We start from the raw sequence: 24,852 nt of genomic DNA, 5'->3' as shown, positions 1-24,852 counted from the left end.
TAATTTAATTACCGTGTGTATCATTAAACAGGAGCTCACTGTAGCTGATGTTCTTTCACAGCCGATGTCACAGGCCCTCTCTTTTGCTCCCTCTCTCTGATCCTCTCTCTCACTCTCCCTCTCTTGCTTTCCCCATTTGTACATTATTTTAGAGGGAAAAAAGGGAGAAAGTATATAAAAAAAAAGTACTTCTCCTTTGTTGAGTTAGTGGGTAATTTGGAGAATGTGATTGCTTGCAGAGAAATGCCGATAACAGAGAGCGAGAGTTAGAGAGAGAGAGAAGAATGGGGCTTTGGATCTCTCTGGAAAAGTGTTTCGAGCGGGGCCATTGTTGCCAGAGGGAGGGATAGACCGTTCAAAGCCATTTAGTCCTAATGTTCCATTAATGCTTTTTAGGCCTTGTAAAAACAGTACGCAGAGCCTGGGACTGGGGATAAGCACCAGCTGGACCTACAGTATATAGGGAGAGATGATCTGCACAGAAAGTTTTATAACAAGTGTACAGGCCCTAATGTTTCATTTATGATTTGCTCAGTGTTGCTTCTAACCCAACCAGGTCTAAAGATCTGACCCGTTATTACCGACGCAACATTTTTTCTTCTTCCTATAGCGGATCACAGGGACTGCATTGTCTAACCATTTGTTTACACTCTGTTCAGTCATGTTACCTCATTGGCTAGCTAGCTAATAACCTGGTTTTACCAGTATAGCCAAACATTTGGAGCACAGGAGATCAATGATCATAGCAATGAATGACAGATCTCTTGCATGTCATCAGCACAATGTTTTTAAAGGGACGTGTACAATTTTCAATTTTATTTAACTAGGCAAGTCAGTTAAGAACAAATTCTTATTTTCAATGACGGCCTAGGAACAGTGGGTTAACTGCCTTGTTCAGGGGCAGAACGACAGATTTGTACCTTGTCAGCTCGGGGATTCGAACTTGCAACCTTTCGGATACTAGCCCAACGCTCTAACCACTAGGCTACCCTGCCGCCCCAAAATAATGCATCTCAATAGGAAAATTGTGTTTTTACACCATGTAGAAACCTAATATTTCACAAATGACTTTGTATTTTCAATTACAGGTATTTGTATAAACAATTTAGCTTTTATAATAAACTCATGTCTTTACAGTGTTACATATTAGTTTCTAGGGCACAACATGTGCTTCAAAATAAACTACCCACTGGGCACACACTGGTTGAATCAACGTTGTTTCCATGTCATTTCAATGAAATTATGTTGAACCAATGCAGAATAGACCTTGAATTGACGTCTGTGCCCAATATAGGCTGTATCTCAGTCAATTTAGAAAATCTTATTTTCTGGTGCTCCTACATTTTAATGTGGTGCTTTTAACTTTTTAAAGTTGTTAGCACCTGGGTGCATTGCTACTAATGTTAGCGCAATTACATGCTAGTAGTTCCCATAGGTTTCCAATCATTGAGCCAACAACTATCCCTTTAAAAAAAAATAGATATGTGACCAACCTCCTCGATTCGGTCTTATGTAGCAAAATTTAAAATAGTATTTTTTACAATGGATAAAAGTAATGACTCCGAGCTAGTAAATGGTATATCATACACTGCAGTTGAGGAACAATGTGAAGTAATTCTGCTTTGAAAGTTGATAAACTTGTAACTCCACTTTTGAGAAAATGGCCCTTGAATAATTTGCTACACCTACTGGAGAGAGTTATTCTTTGTCTACACCCTTTCAGCATCTTTCATATCCTCTTAAGCCTTAGCCCCACCCATCTCATTAAGGATTCACATGTGAGGTCATGTGGTAAACACACAATATATACAATAAAATCTATGTTTATTTGTCACATGCAAAGGATACGGAAGGTAGAAATGGTTCACTGAAATGGTGACTTGCATAGTAGCAATATCAAAAACAAAGTGTCCAGATAAAAATATTTTAGAATTTTTAGATGACACTTAACCAACACACTTGTCTAAATTGATGGGCCATATGAAGGAAATTCTATAACCACCCCCCAGCCATGTTTAGCTAAGTGGATGGGTCACTATTGTCTAGACATGTACACATGTTCATGAAGTATAATAGATGGCCGTAATCAACCCCAGATACACCTGGCTGATTTGATGAGTCATGTAATAATCTGGCCGAAGTGGAGTCTTTTTGTTTAGACCTGTAGCTAGCTAGCTAAACAATGAACCGGCATAATCCAAACTCCTACTACTACCAATACAAACATTGTCATAGCTGTAGTACGAATCTGCAGGATGCTAAAGCTAACATACTAGGTTCAATGTTAGCTATCTAACATTAGACTAACTAGCAATGCACATGGATTTCTGATTTGAATAATTTTACTACATAGATCAATGACTTTCTGATAAAATTAGAAGTGTATACCTGAATATGTGGCTAGACTCTTACCTGTATACATGGATGAACGCTTCACGGCAGACTGGAACCATTTAACTCCGTTTTGTTTGTAGCTACATCTTGTTGGGCAAGATTGTGTCAAGTTCCCACTGACCGTGGCGTGTGCAGAAAGTAGCCCATCACTTTTTCCAACTGATCTGTCGATAGCGCCTGCTAAATTCAGGGCATCAATGTTGTTGAGGAAAAGTAGCAAAACTTTTGTAGTTCTCGATGGCTAACGTTATATCTTTCAAAAACAGCATGTTAGTCCTTTCTATCAGCACATACTGAACAGCTCACTTTACAGACAGAAGCGTGCTTCATGGCAGACCAATCCAAGCTCATCTCCCGGCATGTCCAGCCCATCCATTATCTCAGCCAATCGTGGCTAGTGGTAAGGTTCCTGTCTTTGTCCGTAGCTAAACCAACTAGGCTCGTAATTTAACCATTTAATTTGTATTTATGGATGGAATACAAGTTTATTATTGCAGCACATGAAATTTCACATGTTCCAGAAGACATTTCTGCCAAGAAACGCATTTTGATATATTTTTTTATGTTTACATTCAAATGGCTCTCCTGTGAAGTAGTGATGTGCGACATACGCCTAGTTTTCTGAAACGAGTCACATATTTGTTGCAGCGGGGGAGGAATGTGAATATAGGGGAAACGCTGATGCTAAATAGTTCAATGTAACCAAGGCTAAGGAGATGATTGTGGACTACAGGAAAAGGAGGACCGAGCACGCCCCCATTCTCATCGACGGGGCTGTAGTAGAGCAGGTTGAGAGCTTCAAGTTCCTTGGTGTCCACATCAACAACAAACTAGAATGGTCCGAGGGCACGACAAAGCCTATTTCCCCCTCAGGAAACTAAACAGATTTGGCATGGGTCCTGAGATCCTCAAGACGTTCTACAGCTGCAACATCGAGAGCATCCTGACTGGTTGCATCACTGCCTGGTACGGCAATTGCTCGGCATCTGACCGCAAGGCACTACAGAGGTTAGTGCATACGGCCCAGTACATCACTGGGGCTAAGCTGCCTGCCATCCAGGACCTCTACACCAGGCGGTGTCAGAGGAAGGCCCTAAAAATTGACAAAGACCCCAGCCACCCCAGTCATAGACTGTTCTCGCTTACTACCGCATGGCAAGCGGTACCGGTGCGCCAAGTCTAGGACAAAAATACTTCTCAACAGTTTTTACCCCCAAGCCATAAGACTCCTGAACAGGTAATCAAATGGCTACCCAGACTATTTGCATTGTGTGCCCCCCCAACCCCTCTTTTTACGCTGCTGCTACTCTCTGTTTATCATATATGCATAGTCACTTTAACTATACATTCATGTACATACTACCTCAATTGGGCCGACCAACCAGTGCTCCCGCACATTGGCTAACCGGGCTATCTGTATTGTGTCCCGCCAACCCCTCTTTTACGCTACTGCTACTCTCTGTTCATCATATATGCATAGTCACTTTAACCATATCTACATGTACATACTACCTCAATCAGCCTGACTAACCGGTGTCTGTATGTAGCCTCACTACCTTTATAGCCTCGCTACTGTATATAGCATGTCTTTTTACTGTTGTTTTATTTCTTTACTTACCTATTGTTCACCTAATACCTTTTTTGCACTATTGTTTAGAGCCTGTAAGTAAGCATACCTGTTGTATTCGGTGCACGTGACAAATAAACTTTGATTTGATTTCTAATGTATGCATGACTATGAGTTCAAGTGATCGTTAAATACAATTGTAAACACATACAGGCTTTAGCTGTCAGCTATGAGTATGTAACGTTTTGCTGGTCCCAAGAGTGTTGGCTCAATGTTAGCATTCTCTATCAGTACTAATTGGTAGCACCTTCTGAATCTTTAATCCCAAAGGAGCCACTGTCTGATGTTAATTTCATTGGAGTGTCTAGACTTCTGAAGTCATGTGCACAGCACTCCTCTATTTCTCTCTCTCATGGCCAATGTTTAAGAAGTTTACTATATTTAGTCAAACCCACAACTCTCCTCTGTAATATTTTGATACCTAGCAGTCGTTCTCTGTCTTTGTGTAGCATTGGAGGCACAGTAGCTCAATGCCCATGGCCTTGCCAGTGTGCCCTCTCTCTCCTTGCCTCTCTCTCTCACTTTGCCCCCCTCTCTCTCTTTGTTTCTCTCGCTCTTTCTCTTCATTAAGTCCTGTACCCGCTCTCTCTGGTGTCTCCAGTTGGAGGCCTCGGTCTGTTCCAGTGTAAATGAAGCACGGATGGCTGCCTCCCCTCTCACTATCAGGGCAGGTGCTCAGCTCCATCCCAGGGAGAGAGGTCCAAGGGCAGAGGGCCATGCTCCACAAACAGGGGGGCAGTGCTAGGAGCATGTCCCCCATCTGGTGCAGGGGTCGTGGGGACCCAGCAGGAAAGGGCAGGGGGCTCAATCGAGGGCCTGGAGGATGGGAGAGGTGGTGAGAGAATGTGTCAACTGTGCCAGATTGATGACATGTTTTTGCATTCGGGACATGACCTAAGAACCTTGCTGCAAGCTATGCTGACTGAAATGTCCTTCCCTTTTAATTCTTCAATGGATGATCTTATTTCTCAGATTGATCTGTGTTAAAGCTAATAGGATAGCTGGGACTGAAAAAACAACTTTTAGATTCGGTACACTGACTCCATGCCTACTAATTTGCTGTGATTCGATTTTCCTGGGATCTGAATGAGTGATGGGCATGTTTCTATCCCCCCATACAAAAAAAGTTAATTAAATGTTTTAAATCTCTCTGTTGAGTTGGGGGGTAATTTGGAGAATCTGATTGCTTGTGCAGAAATGGCAGTTACTGACAAGACTTTGGTCTCCAATGGCCTCATCCAATGGCCTCCTCTATGCTAACTTCTGTGAAACTGCTCCACTGGAGCAGTTAGGGGGAGGGATGAAGGAAAGGAGGTAAAGATAGGAGGTAATGTGAGAGATGTTGAGGGCAGGTAAGGTGACATGAGGGCATTCAGGGGCAGAGGGGGTGCTATGAGACCTTGACAGGGGGCTGGCTGGAGCTCCTCAATGCATCACCGTCTATGATGCGTTGGAGGCGGAGGCGTCCCAGCGAGGGGCCTGCTAGTGAAGGTGTCGTATGCTAATGAGTCGTAGCTAAAGAGAGCCCAGAAGCCTGGGGAGCTGGGAAATTGATTAAAATGCAATCTCAGTTAGGAGTTCAATTGCCCTGAAAGCCAAACAGATGGCATGGCGGCGGTGCAGATGGCTCTGAGGTCTCTATCTACAGACTGGCACCGTGGAGGAGAGCCTGGGGAGGAGATGCACTACTCAGAGAGAGACAGAGAGAAAGAAAGAAATAGAGAGAGACTGTTAAAAAAAACAAGCGGAGGTTGAGGCCTGGCAGTTACTTACCCCATCCTCTTTCTTTTTTTCACACTCTTTCATGGTCTTGATTTATTTTGCTATTTGTGTGTCGATCTCTCGCTATACCTCTCCCTCTCTGTTACCGTCTGGTGCTAGTCTTTTACCTCATCATCCTCTATTCTTTTATAGTCTCCTTATGTCTTTTTTACTTCTACATTTATGCACTCGCTCTCCCCGTCTCGGTCACTGTTCACAGTTTTATGTCTACAGTGCTTTCGGAAAGTATTCAGACGCCTTGACTTTTTCCACATTTTGTTACGTTGCAGCATTATTATAAAATGGCAGCTTCATTAAATAGTACCCGCAAAACACCAGTCTCAACGTCAACAGTGAAGAGGCAACTCCGGGAAGTTGGTCTTCTACGCAGAGTTGCAAAGAAAAAGCCATATCTCAGCATTGTACGAGAGCTTCAGTTTCTTGGCAATTTCTCGCATGGAACAACCTTCATTTCGCAGAACAAGAATAGACTGATGATTTTCAGAAAAAAGTTCTTTATTTCTGGCCATTTTGAGCCCATAATCAAACCCACAATTGCTGATGCTCCAGATACTCAACAAGAGTAAAGGCCAGTTTTTTTTGCTTCTTTAATCAGAACAACAGTTTTCAGCTGTGCTAACATATTTGCAAAAGGGTTTTCTAATAATCAATTAGCCTTTTAAAATGATCAACTTGGATTAGCTAACAAAACGTGCCATTGGAAGACAGGAGTGATGGTGCTTGATAAGGGGCCTATGTAGATATTCCATTAAAAAACAGTAGTTTCCTAGTAATCCTAGTAAAAATTCCTTGTCTTAGGTCAGTTAGGATCACCACTTTATTTTAAGAATGTGAAATGTCAGAATAATAGTAGAGAGAATTATTTATTTCAGCTTTTATTTCTTTCATCACATTCCCGGTGGGTCAGAAATTTACATACACTCAATTAGGATTTGGTAGCATTGCCCTTAAATTGTTTAACTTGGGTCAAACGTTTCGGGTAGCCTTCCACAAGCTTCCCACAGTAAGTTGGGTGAAGTTTGGCCCATTCCTCCTGACAGAGCTGGTGTAACCGTGTCAGGTTTGTAGGCCTCCTTGCTCGCACATGTTTTTTCCTTTCTGCCCACAAATGTTCTATGGGATTGAGGTCAGGGCTTTGTGATGGCCACTCCAATACCTTGACTTTATTGTCCTTAAGCCATTTTGCCACAACTTTGGAAGTATGCTTGGGGTCATTTTCCATTTGGAAGACCCATTTGCAACCAAGCTTTGACTTCCTGACTGATGTCTTGAGATGTTGCTTCAATATATCCACATAATATATGCAGCAAAGCACCCCCACAACATGATGCTGCCACCCCCGAGCTTCACAGTTGGGATGGTGTTCTTTGGCTTGCAAGCATCCCCCTTTTTCTTCCAAACATAACGATGGTCATTATGGCCAAACAGTTCTATTTTTGTTTCATCAGACCAGAGGACATTTCTCCAAAAAGTACAATCTTTGTCCCCATGTGCAGTTGCAAACTGTAGTCTGGCTTTTTTTATGGCGGTTTTGGAGCAGTGGCTTCTTCCTTGCTGAGCGGCCTTTCAGGTTATGTTGATATAGGACTCATTTTACTGTGGATATAGATACGTTTGTACCTGTTTCCTCCAGCATCTTCACAAGGTCCTTTGCTGGTGTTCTGGGAGTAATTTACACTTTTCGCACCAAAGTACGTTCATCTCTAGGAGACAGAATGTGTCTCCTTCCTGAGTGGTATGATGGCTGCGTAGTCCCATGGTGTTTATACTTACTATTGTTTGTACAGATGAACATGGTACCTTCAGGCGTTTGGAAATTGCTCCCAAGGATGAACGAGACTTGTGGAGGTCTACAATTTTTTTTCCTGACGTCTTTGACTGATTGCTTTTGATTTTCCCATGATGTCAAGCAAAGAGGCACTGAGTTTGAAGGTAGACCTTGAAATACATCCACAGGTATACCTCCAATTCACTCAAATCATTTTCTGGAATTTTCCAAGCTGTTTATTAAAGGCATAGTCAACTTAGCGTATGTAAACTTCTGACCCACTGGACTTGTGATACAGTGAATTATAAGTGAAATAATCTGTCTGTAAACAATTGTTGGACAAATTACTTGTGTCATGCACAAAGTAGATGTCCTAACCGACTTGCCAAAACTATAGTTTGTTAACAATGGAGTGGTTGAAAAATGAGTTTTAATGACTCCAACCTAAGTGTATGTAAACTTCCGACTTCAACTGAATATTTTAAAAATCCGACCCTTTACTCAGTACTTTGTTGAAGCACCTTTGGCAGCGATTACAGCCTTGATTCTTTTTTTTATTTTACCTTTATTTAACCAGGTAGGCTAGTTGAGAACAAGTTCTCATTTGCAACTGCGACCTGGCCAAGATAAAGCAAGGCAGTTTGACACATACAACAACACAGTTACACATGTAATAAACAAACATACAGTAGAAAAGTCTATATACAGCATGTGCAAATGAGGTAGTAAAACAAACATACAGTCAATAATACAGTACAAAAACAAGTCTATATACAATGTGAGCAAATGAGGTGAGATAAGGGAGGTAAGCCAATAAATAGACCATGGTGGCGATGTAATTACAATATAGCAATTAAACACTGGAATGGTAGATGTGCAGGAGATAAATATGCAAGTAGAGATACTGGGGTGCAACGGAGCAAGATAAATAAATACATTATGGGGATGAGGTAGTTGGATGGGCTATTTACAGATGGGCTATGTACAGGTGCAGTGATCTGTGAGCTGCTCTGACAGCTGGTGCTTAAAGCTAGTGAGGGAGATATGAGTCTCCAGCTTCAGTGATTTTTGAAGTTTGTTCCAGTCATTGGCAGCAGAGAACTGGAAGGAAAGGCGGCCAAAGGAGGAATTGGCTTTGGGGGTGACCAGTGACATATACCAGCTGGAGCGCGTGCTACGGGTGGGTGCTGCTATGGTGACCAGTGAGCTGAGATAAGGTGGGGCATTACCTAGCAGAGACTTGTAGATGACCTGGAGCCAGTGGGTTTGGCGACAAGTATGAAGCGAGGGCCAGCCTACGAGAGAGTACGGGTTGCAGTGGTGGTTAGTATCTGGGGCTTTGGTGACAAAACGGATGGCACTGTGTAGACTGCATCCAATTTGTTGAGTAGAGTGTTGGAGGCTATTTTGTAAATTACATCGCCGAAGTCGAGGATCGGTAGGATGGTCAGTTTTACGAGGGTATGTTTGGCAGCATGAAGTATGCTTTGTTGTGAAATAGGAAGCCGTTTCTAGATTTAATTTTGGATTGGAGATGCTTAATGTGAGTCTGGAAGGAGAGTTTACAGTCTAACCAGACACCTAGGTATTTGTAGTCGTCCACATATTTTAAGTCAAAACCTTCCAGAGAAGTGATGCTGGACGGGCGGGCAGGTGTGGGCAGCGATCTGTTGAAGAGCATGCATTTAGTTTTACTTGCGTTTAAGAGCAGTTGGAGGCCATGGAAGGAGAGTTTATGGCATTGAAGCTCGTCTGGAGGTTAGGTAACACAGTGTCCAAAGAAGGGCCAGAGGTATACAGAATGGTGTCGTCTGCGTAGAGGTGGATCAGAGAAGCACGAGCAGCAAGAGTGACATCATTTTTGTTTTATACAGAGAAGAAAGTCTGCCTGAGAATTGAACCCTGTGGCACCCCCATAGAGACTGCCAGAGGTCCGGACAACAGGCCCTCCGATTTGACACACTGAACTCTATCAGAGAAATAGTTGGTGAACCAGGCGAGGCAATCATTTGAGAAACCAAGGCTGTTGAGTCTGCCGATAAGAATGTGATTGACAGAGTCGAAAGCCTTGGCCAGGTCGATGAATACGGCTGCACAGTAATGTCTCTTATCGATGGCGGCTATGATATCGTTTAGGACCTTGAGCGTGGCTGAGATGCACCCATGACCAGCTCTGAAACCAGATTGTATAGCGGAGAAGGTACAGTGGGATTCAAAATGGTCGGTAATCTGTTTGTTAACTTGGCTTTCGAAGACCTTTGAAAGGCAGGGTAGGATAGATATAGGTCTGTAGCAGTTTGGGTCTAGAGTGTCTCCACTTTTGAAGAGGGGGATGACCGCGGCAGCTTTCCAATTTATGGGAATCTCAGACGATACGAAAGAGAGGTTGAACAGGCTAGTAGTAGGGGTTGCAACAATTTCGGCAGATAGTTTTAGGAAGAAAGGGTCCAGATTCTCTAGCCCAGCTGATTTGTAGGGGTCCAGATTTTGCAGCTCTTTCAGAACATCAGCTATCTGGATTTTGGTGAAGGAGAAATGGGGGAGGCTTGGACGAATTACTGTGGTGGGCTGTTGATCGGGGTAGGGGTAGCCAGGTGGAAAGCATGGCCAGCTGTTGAAAAATGCTTATTGAAATTCTCAATTATATTGTATTTATCAGTGGTGACAGTGTTTCCTAGCCTCAGTGCAGTGGGCAGCTGGGAGGAGGTGCTCTTATTCTCCATGGACTTTAGTGTCCCAGAACTTTTTTGAGTTTGTGCTACAGGATGCAAATTTCTGCTTAAAAAAATAGCCTTAGCTTTCCTGACTGCCTGTGTATATTTGTTCCTATCTTCCCTGAAAAGTTGCATATCACGGGGGCTATTCAATACTAATGCAGAACGCCACAGGATGTTTTTGTGCTGGTCAAGGGCAGTCAGGTTGGGAGAGAACCAAGGGTTATATCTGTTCCTGGTTCTACATTTTTTGAATGGGGTATGCTTATTTAAGATGGTGAGGAAGGCACTTTTAAAGAATAACCAGGCATCCTCTACTGACGGGATGAGGTCAATATCCTTCCAGGATACCCGGGCCAGGTCGATTAGAAAGGCCTGCTCGCTGAAGTGTTTTAGGGAGCTTTTGACAGTGATGAGGGGTGGTCGTTTGACCGCTGACCCATTACAGATGCAGGCAATGAGGCAGTGATCGCTGAGATCTTGATTGAAAACAGCAGAGGTGTATTTGGAGGGCAAGTTTGTTAGGATGATATCTATGAGGGTGCCCGTGTTTACGGATTTGGGGTTGTACCTGGTGGGTTCATTGATCATTTGTGTGAGATTGAGGGCATCTAGCTTAGATTTTAGGATGGCCGGGGTGTTAAGCATGTCTCAGTTTAGGTCACCTAGCAGCACAAGCTCTGAAGATCGATTGGGGGCAATCAATTCACATATGGTGTCCAGGGCACAGCTGGGGCAGAGGGTGGTCTATAGCAAGCGGCAACGGAGAGAGACTTGTTTCTGGAAAGGTGGATTTTTAAAAGTAGAAGCTCGAATTGTTTGGCTACAGACCTGGATAGTAAGACAGAACTCTGCAGAGTTCTCTCTCTGCAGTAGATTGCAACACCGCCCCCTTTGGCAGTTCTATCTTGTCGGAAAATGTTATAGTTAGTGATGGAAATGTCAAGGTTTTTGGTGGTCTTCCTAAACCAGGATTCAGACACGGCAAGGACATCCGAGTTGGCAGAGTGTGCTAAAGCAGTGAATAAAACAAACTCAGGGAGGAGGCTTCTAATGCATGAAACCAAGACTTTTACAGTTACAGAAGTCAACAAATGAGGGTACCTGGGGAGTAGGAGTGGAGCTAAGCACTGCAGGGCCTGGATTAACCTCTACATCACCAGAGGAACAGAGGAGGAGTGGGATAAGTGTACGGCTAAAGGCTATCAGAACTGGTCACCTAGTGCGTTCGGAACAGAGAGTAAAAGGAGCAGGTTTCTGGGCGCGATAGAATAGATTCAAGGTATAAGGTACAGACAGAGGTATGGTAGGATGTGAGTACATTGGAGGTAAACCTAGGCATTGAGTAATGATGAGAGAGAGAGATATTGTCTCGAGACGTTTAAACCAGGTGATGTCACCGCATATGTGGGAGGTGAAACTAAATAGTTGGTTAAGGCATATTGAGCAGGGCTAGGGGCTCTACAGTGAAATAAGACAATCACTAACCAGGACAGTAATGGACAAGGCATATTGATATTAGGGAGGGGCATGCGTAGCCTGGTGATCATAGGGGTCCAGTGAGTGGTTGGGCTGGCTGGAGACACGGCGATTCAGACAGCTAGCAGGCTGGGGCTAGCAAGCTAGCAGAAGGGCCTTAAAGGGACGTCTTGACGGGGGGGAAATTCTGTTTTAGCCTCCGCGTGCGGTGACGTCGATAGACCAGTCGTGATGGATTAGTAGGGTTCCGAGTAGCAGAGGGGTCCAAGTCCAATTGGTAAAATAGGTATAGTGGCCCAAGAAATTGTCCGATGGATCCATACAGCTAAAAGTCCAATATTCTCTAGACAGCTAGCGGGCCACGGCTAGCAGATGGGCATTCAGGGGACGTCGCGATGTAGGGGCCAGTTGAGTACCCCCTCGAGCAGATTACGTCGTGGTCCAGTCGTGAAGTATCGGCGTACCAGCAGTAGAAGGGGTCCGGCTATTGTAGCCCATTCTTATTGGGTATGACGCTACAAGCTTGGCACGCCAGTATTTGGGGAGTTTCTCCCATTCTTCTCTGCAGATACTTTCAGGTTGGATGGGGAGTGTCGCTGCACAGCCATTTTCAGGTCTCTCCAGAGATGTTCGATCTAGTTCAATTCTGGGCTCTGGCTGGGCCACTCAAGTATATTGAGACTTGTCCCGAAGCCACTCCTGCGTTCTCTTGGCTGTGTGTTTAGGGTCATTGTCCTGTTGGAAGATGAACCTTTGCCCCACTCTAAGGTCCTGAGTGCTCTGGAGCAGGTTTTCATCAAGGATCTCTCTCTACTTAGCTCTGTTCATCTTTCCCTCGATCCTGACTAGTCTCCCAGTCCCTGCCCGCAGCATTATGCTGCTCCCACCACCGTGCTTCACTGTTGGGACAGCGCCAGGTTTCCCCCAGACGTGACGCTTGGCATTCAGGCCAAATAGTTCAATCTAGGTTTCATCAGACCAGAGAATCTTGTTTCTCATGGTCTGAGAGTCCTTTAGGGGCCTTTTGGCAAACTCCAAGTGGGCTGTCATGTGCCTTCTACTGAGGAGTGGATTTCATCTTGCCACTCTACCATAAAGGCCTGATTGGTGGAGTACTGCAGAGATGGTTGTCCTTCTGGAATGTTCTCCCATCTCCACAGAGGAACTCTGGAGCTCTGTCAGAGTGACCATCAGGTTATCTGTCCATTCCTTGACCAAGGCCCTTCTCCCCCGATTGCGCAGTTTGGCTGGCGGCCAGCTCTAGGAAGAGTCTTGGTGGTTCCAAACTTCTTCCAGTTAAGAATGATGGAGGCCACTGTTCTTTGGGACCTTCAATGCTGCAGACATTTTTTGGTACCCTTCCCCAGATCTGTGCCTTCCTTTGATCTCATGGCTTGGTTTTTGATCTGACATTCACTGTCAACTGTGGGACATTTATATAGACAGGTGTGTGCTTTTCCAAATCATGTCCAATCAATTGAATTTACAACAGGGGAACTCCTTTCAAGTTGTAAAACGACTGTGAGGTCACTTCTGGTGACTTTTTAAAAGGACATTCTACACCAAAATCAATTTAAATTAAATTATGCTGACACCATCCAAAATATAATTTCCCCTTTAAAAGCATTATAACCTGTAGCCCAACTAATGCAGCATTGCTTTATTCAATAAATAGGCTGCCCATCTGCATTTACCTAATTGAAACCCCCCAAAATATTCTACAAATATGTTTAAACTTGCCTCTTCAGGGGTTTTTCTGGATCAAAATGGGGCTTAGGTGGTGGGCATAGTCAATGATGCAGTCTTCGACCTAAATTGTAGTGGCTCTCCTCTTGGCCGCAGAGACAACATTTGACTATTTTAAAGATAATTTCCTAATGAAAAATGAATATTGCTTTTACATTGATAAAGTTTGATCATAAAGTTACTAGTCTCCCCGTATCAAACACTTGGATTCAGGATTATTAAATGTATAGGGTGACATCATCATTTTAATACACCAACGGTAACATGATATTTTCTTACCTAATTTAAATAAGTACCGTAACCAACATCAAATAAGGAGTGTTTGCAGAGGGGTGTGGTTTCAATAGCTAGAGAGCTACTCTTCTGTTGGGAATATTTGATTGTAGGGTGTCAGTAAATATAATTAAAAGTTTACCATATTCATCTATGGCAAAGATACTTATGTTTCCCCTTTTCATCTGTGTCTGGTGTTAGCTAGTTACTGGCTAGCTAGGTCTTCATCTGTGTCTGGTGTTAGCTAGTTACTGGCTAGCTAGGTCTTCATCTGTGTCTGGTGTTAGCTAGTTACTGGCTAGCTAGGTCTTCAGCCAGAATGGAACAAAAGGGGGCAAGGGTCGTTCAAAACTCCAACGCAGTTGTCATGTCAACACACCCGTTAGTGCTGCTGTGAACCACATCAAAAGAGTGTTTTAGTTGTTTAAGTTTACAAAAAAATGTACAATCCTGATTTACAAAAAAATAAAAATGTTATCTTTTTTGGGCGAAATTGATATAGGGGAAACACTGACTCAGGGCAACTGTCTGTAGACGTCAATGCGACTGTCACACCTTTTTATCCTACTATTCTTCCTCACATCTCTTCACCTTTTACATCCTTCCATCTCTCTCGCTCTCTCTCTTGCTCTCTCACTCTCCTCTCCTCTCTAGATGTCTACAGAGCAGTTGGAGGCGTATGTCAACAGTCAGTTTGATGAGCTCCACCGGCTGGTTCGTCTGGAGGAGAAGAGGACCCTCCACCTAGTGGACCTGAAGGAAGCCTTCCTGACCGCCGCCGCCGCCGAGAAGATCGCTGAGATCACCGTCCACACCGAGCGGCTCCAGGAGGAGATGGCCTGCATCACGCAGCAGCTGGGTCAGCTGGACCAGGCCGAGGCACAGCCTGGAGCCGGAGTAGCTGCCCTAGCCCAGGGAGGACCATGCCCCAGACCAGCGGTGAGGCACCTCTCCCTTATACACCACCATTGTCAGGGTAGATGTTACCACTGTAGGCACTGATCTTGGATCAGTGCATCATTGGGTGTGTAACGCAGCACCGACCTTATAACTGACCTCTTGTGAACCGGCTCAAAGTTCATAACAAAAGGGAGACAACGTGGAGACAAGGAATAACAAAATATATATTTATTAACTAAAGTAACCTATATACAAATAAACCATAGTGTGTCTGCATGGAGAGAGTCTTCCCCAATGAATGTGGAAGAGGTGCCTTTATCCTGGGACACACCCGGGCCCAGGTGTTTCCCATGTAGCTTTACAACCCTCCCAACTCCGCCCACTGGCATCCTAATAAGGAAACAAGAGCAAAGAGAGAGAATACGGCAGACGGAGTGGAAGGGTCGTCACTACCCCCCCCCGATAAAACCGGGGACCAACAAGGACCCAGGAACAACGTACCAGCCTCTGCGTCCCAAATTGATGAGTGGTTACATGTTCATACTTCCACTTGCCCCAGCCAACCTCCTCCTCCCCAGACCTCAGCAACCTTTGCGCACAGGAAGCAACGTTTAAGAGGAAAGAAGAAAACGAGACCAGAAGGGAACAGACAGGAGAGATAGAACCTGACAATACCAAACAATGGTCAGTCACGTAAACATTCAGGAACAGGGCAAACAAGAGACCACGTCAACTACAAGCTCCAACGAAAAGAACATCTCGGGGTCCTTCCTAATTTCTACAACATCTCCCAATGACTCAGTCACTTCCCAACGACTCAGTCACTTCCCAACGACTCAGTCACTTCCCAACGACTCAGTCACTTCCCAACGACTCAGTCACTTCCCAACGACTCAGTCACTTCCCAACGACTCAGTCACTTCCCAACGACTCATAGTCACTAACGTAACAGAATTTCAATCATAATGTTCCACGATCAACAGCTGTTCTTCAGTACATAATTCTTACTGTTCCCCTGGAAAGCGTACGAGCTCATCTACATTAGACGCCATAGTCTAATTATCTCGCTCAACCCCTCTGCTGAGCACACCAGACCACAACAAGAGAAATGACAATCACACTGGGCACCACAGAAAAGAGATGGGATATGGAGCTTCCTCAAAACCTACAATAACTCAACCCTAGTCTTCGTGCGGATTTGCGGTGGGTAATTATGCACTGTAGCCCGCTGGCAAGGAAATAAACCCCCCAGCACGCTGGAAGATTCCCCCCAAGCCACGGATGTGCCCCCGAGACAACTGCTCAGTCCACAGACACCACACAAAAATAACAAACATTCACCATGCCCAACGTATTGCAAAATGAAACACGTCGCTAAGCCTATCAGGGGAAAAAGGCTATAGCTCCGGATAGTAAGTTTCCCTACCCTACCCAAATCTCCCACCGAGGTACATAGCTGATTGTACTCACCTCCTCAGACCGATGTCCCAACAGCGAGTAGAACAAGAGTTTCTAGGCTGGGCAGGGGCCTGGAAACTAACCAATGTACTCTCTCCAACGCAGTACACAACCAAACAAACAAAGGCAACCAATACTGGGCCTATCAAACTCAAACAAACTAACAAAATATACAAACAGAGCACCTACAGAATTTAACATTAACTCCACATTCTCTCCCAAACACAATACGTTCAAAATCCCGGAAGAGCCCCCACTTGTCACGAACCGGCTCAAAGTTCATAACAAAAGGGAGACAACGTGGAGACAAGGAATAACAAAATATATATTTATTAACTAAAGCAACCTATATACAAATAAACCATAGTGTGTCTGCATGGAGAGAGTCTCCCCAATGAATGTGGAAGAGGTCTCTTTATCCTGGGACACACCCGGGCCCAGGTGTTTCCCATGTAGCTGACAACCCTCCCAATAAGGAAACAAGAGCAAAGAGAGAGAATACGGCAGACGGAGTGGGAGGGTTGTCACACTATATAAATGTCTAGGGGAAATTTCATCCTAACCCACCATCAAACTCGGATATCTGAAAAGGCACAGCAGGCATCTGCATGTTGATTGGTATGAAGTACAAAGGGATAAAATCAGTTTACACCACTTTTTTTTTTTTTACTCATGCCTAGTCTATGAGACCAAACTAACATAGTAAATGTAAATCCGGGTCACTCAAATTAGTACCATATGTTACATTTGGTATGGTTGCATAAGACAGATGGTTACTTAAGGCAAACATTAAAGTAGGGTGGTTGTTTTTGGTGGATGGGCAGGCGTATAACGCGAATGTTTAGAAACCCAAAGGTTTTGATTTCAAATCTCATCACGGACAACTTTAGCATTTTAGCTAATTAGCAACTTTTCAACTACTTACTACTTTTGATCAACTTTGCAACTACTTAGCATGTTAGCTAACCCTAACCCCTAACCTAGCTAACGTAGGCCAGCTAGCTAAAGTTGGCCACCTAGCTAGATTTTGCAACATATCATACGTTTTGCAAATTTGTAACATATATAATTTGCAAATTCGTGACATGTAATACGAATTGTAATTCATAACATATCATATGAAATGGGTGATGATTATCCACAAATTATTACAGACTATATGAAACGTAACATATCATACTAAATGGAATGTCCCGGATTTACCCGGAGAATAATACAAAATGCCCTGAGAGCAGGTTTTTTTATTTGGGAAGCTGCTTGTGTAAAACTAGGGTGGGTTCTTAGATGTAAACATGTTTAGCACTGCATAGCTGGGGGCTTAAGTGTATCTATGTATGTCCTCTGGCTGCTTGTCAGGTACACACATACAGAGAGACACCAGCTGGAAATACTGTACCTCTTCTACATACCAATCCCTGCCAAGGTTACTTTCTCATACGCCCACACCATTACTCGCACACTCATACAGTGACACATTGACATTTACATACATACACACATACTCATATGTATTCTCACTCACTCACATGCACACACCCCCTCCCCATTCCCCTCTCCACACACTCCTCCTCCCTCATACTAGTTAAGAGAAGGCTCTTATTTCTACAGGGGTAAATTAAAAGATCCTCCTTGCCCATTACTCAACTGCTATAGTTTAACTGTTGGAGACTGGACTGTTCTCTTCCCTGGTGGAGCCTCTCAGGCAGGAGCCAGGCAGGGGGGCTGGCAGTCAGGGAGAGACGGAGGGATGTAGTAATGGCAGTGGCCAGCCTGCAGATTGCTTTCCTGGGTGAAATGATCGGCTCATGGTGGGCTGAGTTCATTAAGGGCCTAATTGAATGGTGATGGTTGCCCTGTTTGTTCTCTCCTGTAAGTCATTTCTGCTTTGAGTAACTCCTGCTGTGACTTAGAGATGCCTATAGGAGAGAGAGAGAGAGAGAGAGAGAAAGAGAGACATGTACAGTGTTTGAGATGCCTTAGGGATATATGTGTGTGTGTGTATGATGAGGTACAAATAGAAACATTTGTGTGTGTGTCTGTGCAAGAGATACAAGATAGGGAACGAGATAGAGAGAAGACCCTAATACCAATTTATACACACAATCTAATCACATTCTCCAGCGCGTTTCAGTTCTAGCCGTCTGTATTCTCTGATGTAGTGGCCCCACTATCTACTTACAAGATGGAAAAGATGCCAACTGTAGATCTCAGAGAGGAAAGCAACAGAAACGCACTGTATGAATACCAACAGTCCAGCAACCACAAACCACATCTGAAAGAACAAGACTATGGAAATAATTTAGGGTGGAATAATATCATCCCGATCATTATCCTTCCTCAAACCCCTCTCTAAAGCATACTTCTCATAATTGACATGAGTCCGCTTGCTCTAGATCAGGCAAACATAGGGTTTCAAAGGTAGTGAATATTACTGGAAATGTTCGAAGGAATTTTGGTAATCTATCACAAGACATCTTGTTTCCCTTTTGGGTACTTCGGATTATCACAGGTGTCTGTGATTGTCTCTGGCCCTCTGTTTGGCCTTATCACATGTAAAATATATAACATGATTTTTAAACAAAAAATAGAATGACAAAGCTGTAAAACATTATCCTAAATATATAGCATCAACGTAGTGAATTCTACTGGTGTTTAATATGAGGGCTTCAGCATGAATTGTACTATGTCAATATGTCTTTGTTGTAAATGTTTTGTCGCCAAACTGGTGGCAGTTGTGAAAAAAGTCAATAGTTGGAAGAGTTGCAGAGTTAATTGAAAATAATGCCATTGTTGATTAGATGGGTTTTTTTTCATTAATTAGGCTCTTTTCTCCTGAACCATATGGTCTATCCACCAGAAACTCATGGGAAATATGGACACATATATATAAAAAATGAATACTATACATGAATAAATTTTTTAAAAGTGTAAATTGCCAAAGTTACCGTAGATTGCCATACATGACTTGTTAATTACCCAAGTTACCTGATAGTTTTGCAACTTTAGGCAAAAACATTAACATAATCCCATAATTTCTCCTATAAAATACATACTAGTTTGAGAAGTCCAGTGCTTAAATGGAGAATGATGCGTGTGTGTTTGTGTGCATGTGTTAATGCTCGCTAAGCAGTTAGCCTAAATAGAGGTAAAGCTGATAAAGAATGGGCCAGCTGTTATGGCAGTTGCTGTGTACATTTATTACAGAATGAATGGGCTCCTGTTTTGCAGTGTAATCTACAGATCTGTCATTAAATCAATAGAGAGCGGGGCGGGCGGGCGGTAGGTTGGTAGGTAAGCAAGTAGACGTACGCCCGCTGTGTTTACCCTCAATTCACCACCCACCATGATTACTGAGCACTGATCTGTCACCCCGGAGGAAATCATCCCTCAGCCTGTCTGAAAGAACACACACACAAAGTCTCACATAGCACACGCACACCACCACACACATAGTCAGAGAATACACACACACACACACACACACACACACACACACACACACACACACACACACACACACACACACACACACACACACACACACACACACACACACACACACACACAGCTAAGCATACAGACAAATACACACTGCAGAGCATAAACACACACACAGCAGAGTGCACAGACTGGAATGATACCCATAGAGAGAGACAATCATGCACACTGACCCTCTCACATGCCGCAGTGCACCAATACACAGACTAACATGTTCCATTCAATTGTGTGAGATGTGTTTGCACCCGTATGAATCTGTGTTAGTGTGCATACTAGAATGAGTGTGGCTGTTTGTGTGAGCAAGTTACAGTAGTTTCCTTATTTGTACATGCATGCCTGTGTGTGAGCAAGTGAGTGTTTGGCAATAGAGAGTAGAGGCAGTGGGTACAATCATGTGTAAGGCCTCCTGGCCTCAGACAGGGTCCAATCAGCCATTAGCTTGTCATTAGATGCCCAGTGTGCTGACCGTGTTGACCCAGGCCTCAACCTGACCTGCTCCTAAACCAGACCAATCACGTCAGATCTTTTCACATCAAAGCTGATCTGATTGGTCAAAAGGGAAGAAGATCAGATTTCAATCAAATGTATTTATAAAGCCCTTTTTACATCAGCAGAGGTCACAAAGTGCTTATACAGAAACACAGCCTAAAACCCCAAGGCAATGCAGATGTAGAAGCACATGAATTTGGCTGCCAGTCTGAACGCAGCCATAGAGAGAATAATTACTGCCATCACTGTAGATATCACTCATTTGACATTTCACCAGTCTCAATCAGACCTGGGTTACTATAGTAAACTAGACCCCACCCATCTGGCCCACCCAGCCTCACAATATGTTCTTATTTTTACAATTTATTTTAATTCTGCACCTATTCAAATTAGATTTTAATATCAAATAGTCCACTTTTAACTAAGTGGGAAGAAGGAGGGTAGTTCTGTTCATTGTGTCTTGATTGTGGACTACAGGAAAAGGAGGACCGAGCAAGCCCCCATTCTCATCGACGGGGCTGTAGTGGAGCAGGTTGAGAGCTTCAAGTTCCTTGGCGTCTACATCACCAACAAACGAACATGGTCCAAGCACACCAAGACAGTCGTGAAGAGGGCACGACAAAACCTATTGCCCCTCAAGAGACTGAAAAGATTTGGAATAGGTCCTCAGATCCTCAAAAGGTTTTACAGCTGCACCATCGAGAGCATCCGGACAGTTTGCATCACTGCCTGGTATGACAACTGCTCGGTCTCCGACCGCAAGGCACTACAGAGAATAGTACATACGGCCCAGTACACCACTGGGGCCAAACTTCCTGCCATCCAGGACCTCTTTATCAGGCGGTGTCAGAGAAAGGCCCTAAAAATTGTCAGACTCCAGCCACTCTAGTCATAGACATAGACTGTTCTCTCTGCTACCGCATGGCAAGTGGTACCGGAGCTCCAAGTCTAGGTCCAAGAGGCTTCTTAACAGCTTCTTCCCCCAAGCCATAAGACTCCTGAACTTCTAATCAAATGTCTACCCAGATTATTTGCATTGCCCCTCCTCTTCTACGCTGCTGCTACACTTCGTTATTATCTATGCATAGTCACTCTACCTACATTACATATTACCTCAATTACCTCGACTAAACGGTGCCCCCGCACATTGACTCTACCGGTACCCCCTGTATATATCCTCGCTGTTGTTATTTTACTGCTGCTCTTTAATTATTTTTTTCTTTTATTTCTTTTTTTTAGGTATTTTCTTAAACATTGTTGGTTAAGGGCTTGTAAGTACGCATTTCACTGTAAGGTCTACACCTGTTGTAATCGGAGCATGTGACAAATAACAACATTTGATTTCAATTGTTTTAATGAAAAGGAGCCGAGAGATGGAGTTAGCAGGGCCCTCCAGGGGAAGCTACAGTATAGTACTGTCTTGTTAGTCTCTGCGGTTCTCCTCTATAGCTGGCATGGTGACTGAGGTGGTTGCTTGTGGCTGCTAATTAAAGTGTGAACAGTGTCTACTGTCAGAGAACTGATCCACCACTGGGCTCATTTACTCTCCTCTCATGTAACACACTCATGTCTTTGAGAATAGCTTTTGATATGTGATGTCAGCTGTGTGATTTCTTGCCATCTGTGTAGATGTGTGATTGTCTCAGTGTCAACCACTGCGCTGTGTTATAGTCTCCTGTATTTAAACTACTTTTTCTCTTGTCTTTTTCAGCAGCGCGACATTGAGGCCAGGCCAAGGTAAGACTGATTCATAACAACCTCTTTTATAGCATCTGGCAGAGCTGGGAGAAAAATACCCTTTTAAATCCCCACACTCAGGTGGTTTAACAGTGGGCTAACAGGGAGAGGGGATCTGTATGCGACACACATCCATGCTCACACTCACACGTACTGTAAACTCACACATTCTCTCTCTCTCTCTCACACACACACACACACACACACACACACACACACACACACACACACACACACACACACACACATTTGTTTTACTATCCTTGTGGGGACCAAACAATTGATGCCCATTCAAAATCCTATTTTCCCTAACCTTAACTCCTAATTCTAACCCAAATTGCAAACCTAAACCTAATGGACGTTGTTTTTACTGTCTTTGTGAGGACCAGAAGTCCTCACAAGGATGATAAAACAAAGAAAGTGAGGACATTTCGCCGGTTCCCACAAGGCAATAGCCAAAATGTCCCCACTTTCTTTGTTTTACAATCGTTGTGAGTACTTCTGGTCCCCACAAGGATAGTAAAACTAAAAACACACACACACACACACACACTTCTCTCTCCAGCCCTTGCACAGTGTCCCCCCCCTCTTTCTCTCCTCCTCCCCTTTAGTACCTTATGTATGTCACGTCCGTGGCCCAGCCAGGCAATTAGCTGCTCTAATCTCTGTCCCCGGTGGAATTAAATGCTTGGAAAGGTGACGACTTGCCCTCTTTAATCACACGGCAACACAGAGTGACCTGCCCCTGTCCGCTTCATTGGACACTGGGCCGAGCCGGGCTGGATGCTGGAGAGACACACTGTCCACTAGTGTGTGGTCAAGCTGTAGTCTGATTATTGGGGTCAACTCAAGCCTTCAGGTGGATCGACCATGCTTAGGCAGCATGGTCTGTGTTGTAGTAAGCTGGTCTGGTAGGTAGTCGTGTAGGGGGTGTGTGTGTCTTGTCTGCCTGCCTACTTGTCTATATCTCTGTCTGTCTGTTCATCCTCTCGTCCATCTGTCCACCTGTCTCTCTCCGACTGTCTGACTTGTAAAGGTGTGTAGGCTAGTGTGGGAGACAGTAGGTGTAACAGATAGCCTTTACCCAGTCACACACGTATTGATTCCCTGACACTGACATGGATCTCAGAGGAGCTGCTCGCTCGGAGCAGCTGCCTTCCCATCACCCCCTGCTGTGTCCTGTCCCTTTGGTGTGTGTGTCTCTCCTGGCCTTGATGTCAGGCTGCCTCCCCACCTCTCTCTCACGCACGCACGCACACGCACACACTCGCTCGCTCAGTAAAGGTCTGAGACACAGGCAGTGCCTCTATGTCTGCCTTTCTGAAATGTCAGCCTCAGTATATCCGGTGGGAAATAAATGCTTTATCTGAAAGGGACTTTGTGGTTGAATAAAGGTTAAAGAAGACAGTGTCTTCTAAGACAGACACCATCAACAAGCTTTGAACTAAAAGCTTTAGAGAAAGACAGACAGCTCTGTGTTTTATCTTTGGAATGTTGTTGGATTTTCAGAACAGATAAGTGATAACACAAATAACCAAATAGCAGCTACGGCAGGGAAACTGAATAAACACATCAATCAGCATTGCCTTGTTTTGTCACACCTGCAGAATATGGAGCAAGTACATAGAGGAGTTGGAGTATTTGTTTTGGAGAAATGTACAATATTTTCAGATTCTAGTGTTTTGTTTTTAATGGCCCTGACCTAGCCATGGAGAGACCCAGTATAACTGCCAGCTCAGGGGCTGTAACTGATGGGCCTGCCAATGGTAATGCTGAGACCCAAGCACAATCCACTACTCTATCCAGACCAGATGGCTGAGAGTTGGGACCCCACGGTTGGATGACGCATCTACAATGCCCTTGGTCAAGGTTAACCCACATAGATAGATAGATAGATAGATAGATAGATAGATAGATAGATAGATAGATAGATAGATAGATAGATAGATAGATAGATAGATATCACACACACACACACATACACACTCTATCAGTCAAAAGTTTTAGAACACCTACTCATTCACGTGTTTTTCTTTATTTTTACTACTTACTACATTGTAGATGAATAGTGAAGACATCAAAATTATGGAATAACACATGGAATCATGTAGTAACCAAAAAAGTGTTAAACCACAGCATTCTGCAGCGATACGCCATCCCATCTGGTTTGCGCTTAGTGAGACTATATGTTTTTCAACAGGACAATGACCCAACACACCTCCAGGATGTGTAAGGGCTATTTTACCAAGAAGGAGAGTGATGGAGTGCTGCATCAGATGACCTGGCCTCCGCAATCCTCCGATCTCAACCAAATTTAGATAGTTTTGGATGAGTCGGACCGCAGAGTGAAGGAAAGCATCCAACAAGTGCTCAGCATATGTGGGAACTCCTTCAAAACTATTGGAAAAGCATTCCAGGTGAAGCTGGTTGAGGGAATGCCAAGCGAGTGCAAAGCTGTCATCAATGCAAAGGGTGGCTATTTGAAGAACCTCAAATTGAAAATATATTTTGATTTGTTTAACACAAGAGTGTTGACAAAGACAAGGCTGGAGATCACTTTGTCATGCTGATTGAGTTCAAATAACAGACTTGAAACTTCAAAAGGAGGGTGGTGCTTGGAATCATTGTTCTTCCTCTGTCAATCATGGTTACCTGCAAGGAAACCTGTGCCGTCATCATTGCTTTGCACAAAAAGGGCTTCACAGGCAAGGATATTGCTGTAATATTGCACCTAAATCAACCATTTATCGGATCATCAAGAACTTCAAGGAGAGCGGTTCAATTGTTGTGAAGAAGGCTTCAGGGCACCCAAGAAAGTCCAGCAAGCGCCAGGACCGTCTCCTAAAGTTGATTCAGCTGCGGGATCGGGGCACCACCTGTACAGAGCTTGCTCAGGAATGGCAGCAGGCAGGTGTGAGTGCATCTGCACGCACAGTGAGGCAAAGACTTTTGTAGGATGGCCTGGCGTCAAGAAGGGCAGCAAAGAA

At 44.0% G+C, this 24,852-nt stretch overlaps 1 protein-coding gene across 4 annotated transcripts in view; it reads left to right on the top strand.

Moving 5' to 3' along the window:
• The window catches only part of trim44 (tripartite motif containing 44), a 68,053-nt gene that overhangs the window by 18,610 nt on the left and 24,591 nt on the right, over positions 1-24,852 (top strand). For 3 of the 4 annotated variants that reach the window (XM_029696661.1, XM_029696660.1, XM_029696658.1), the window contains exons 4-5: positions 14,438-14,722; positions 21,840-21,865. In XM_029696661.1, coding sequence (XP_029552521.1) covers positions 14,438-14,722; positions 21,840-21,865 — 311 coding nt within the window. The remainder of the gene's footprint in view (positions 1-14,437; positions 14,723-21,839; positions 21,866-24,852) is intronic. The other variant, XM_029696659.1, reaches the window with a different exon arrangement.

Source organism: Salmo trutta, chromosome 17 (assembly GCF_901001165.1).
Source record: "Salmo trutta chromosome 17, fSalTru1.1, whole genome shotgun sequence".
Lineage (NCBI taxonomy): Eukaryota > Metazoa > Chordata > Actinopteri > Salmoniformes > Salmonidae > Salmo > Salmo trutta.
This window is presented reverse-complemented; position numbering and strand designations above follow the sequence as displayed.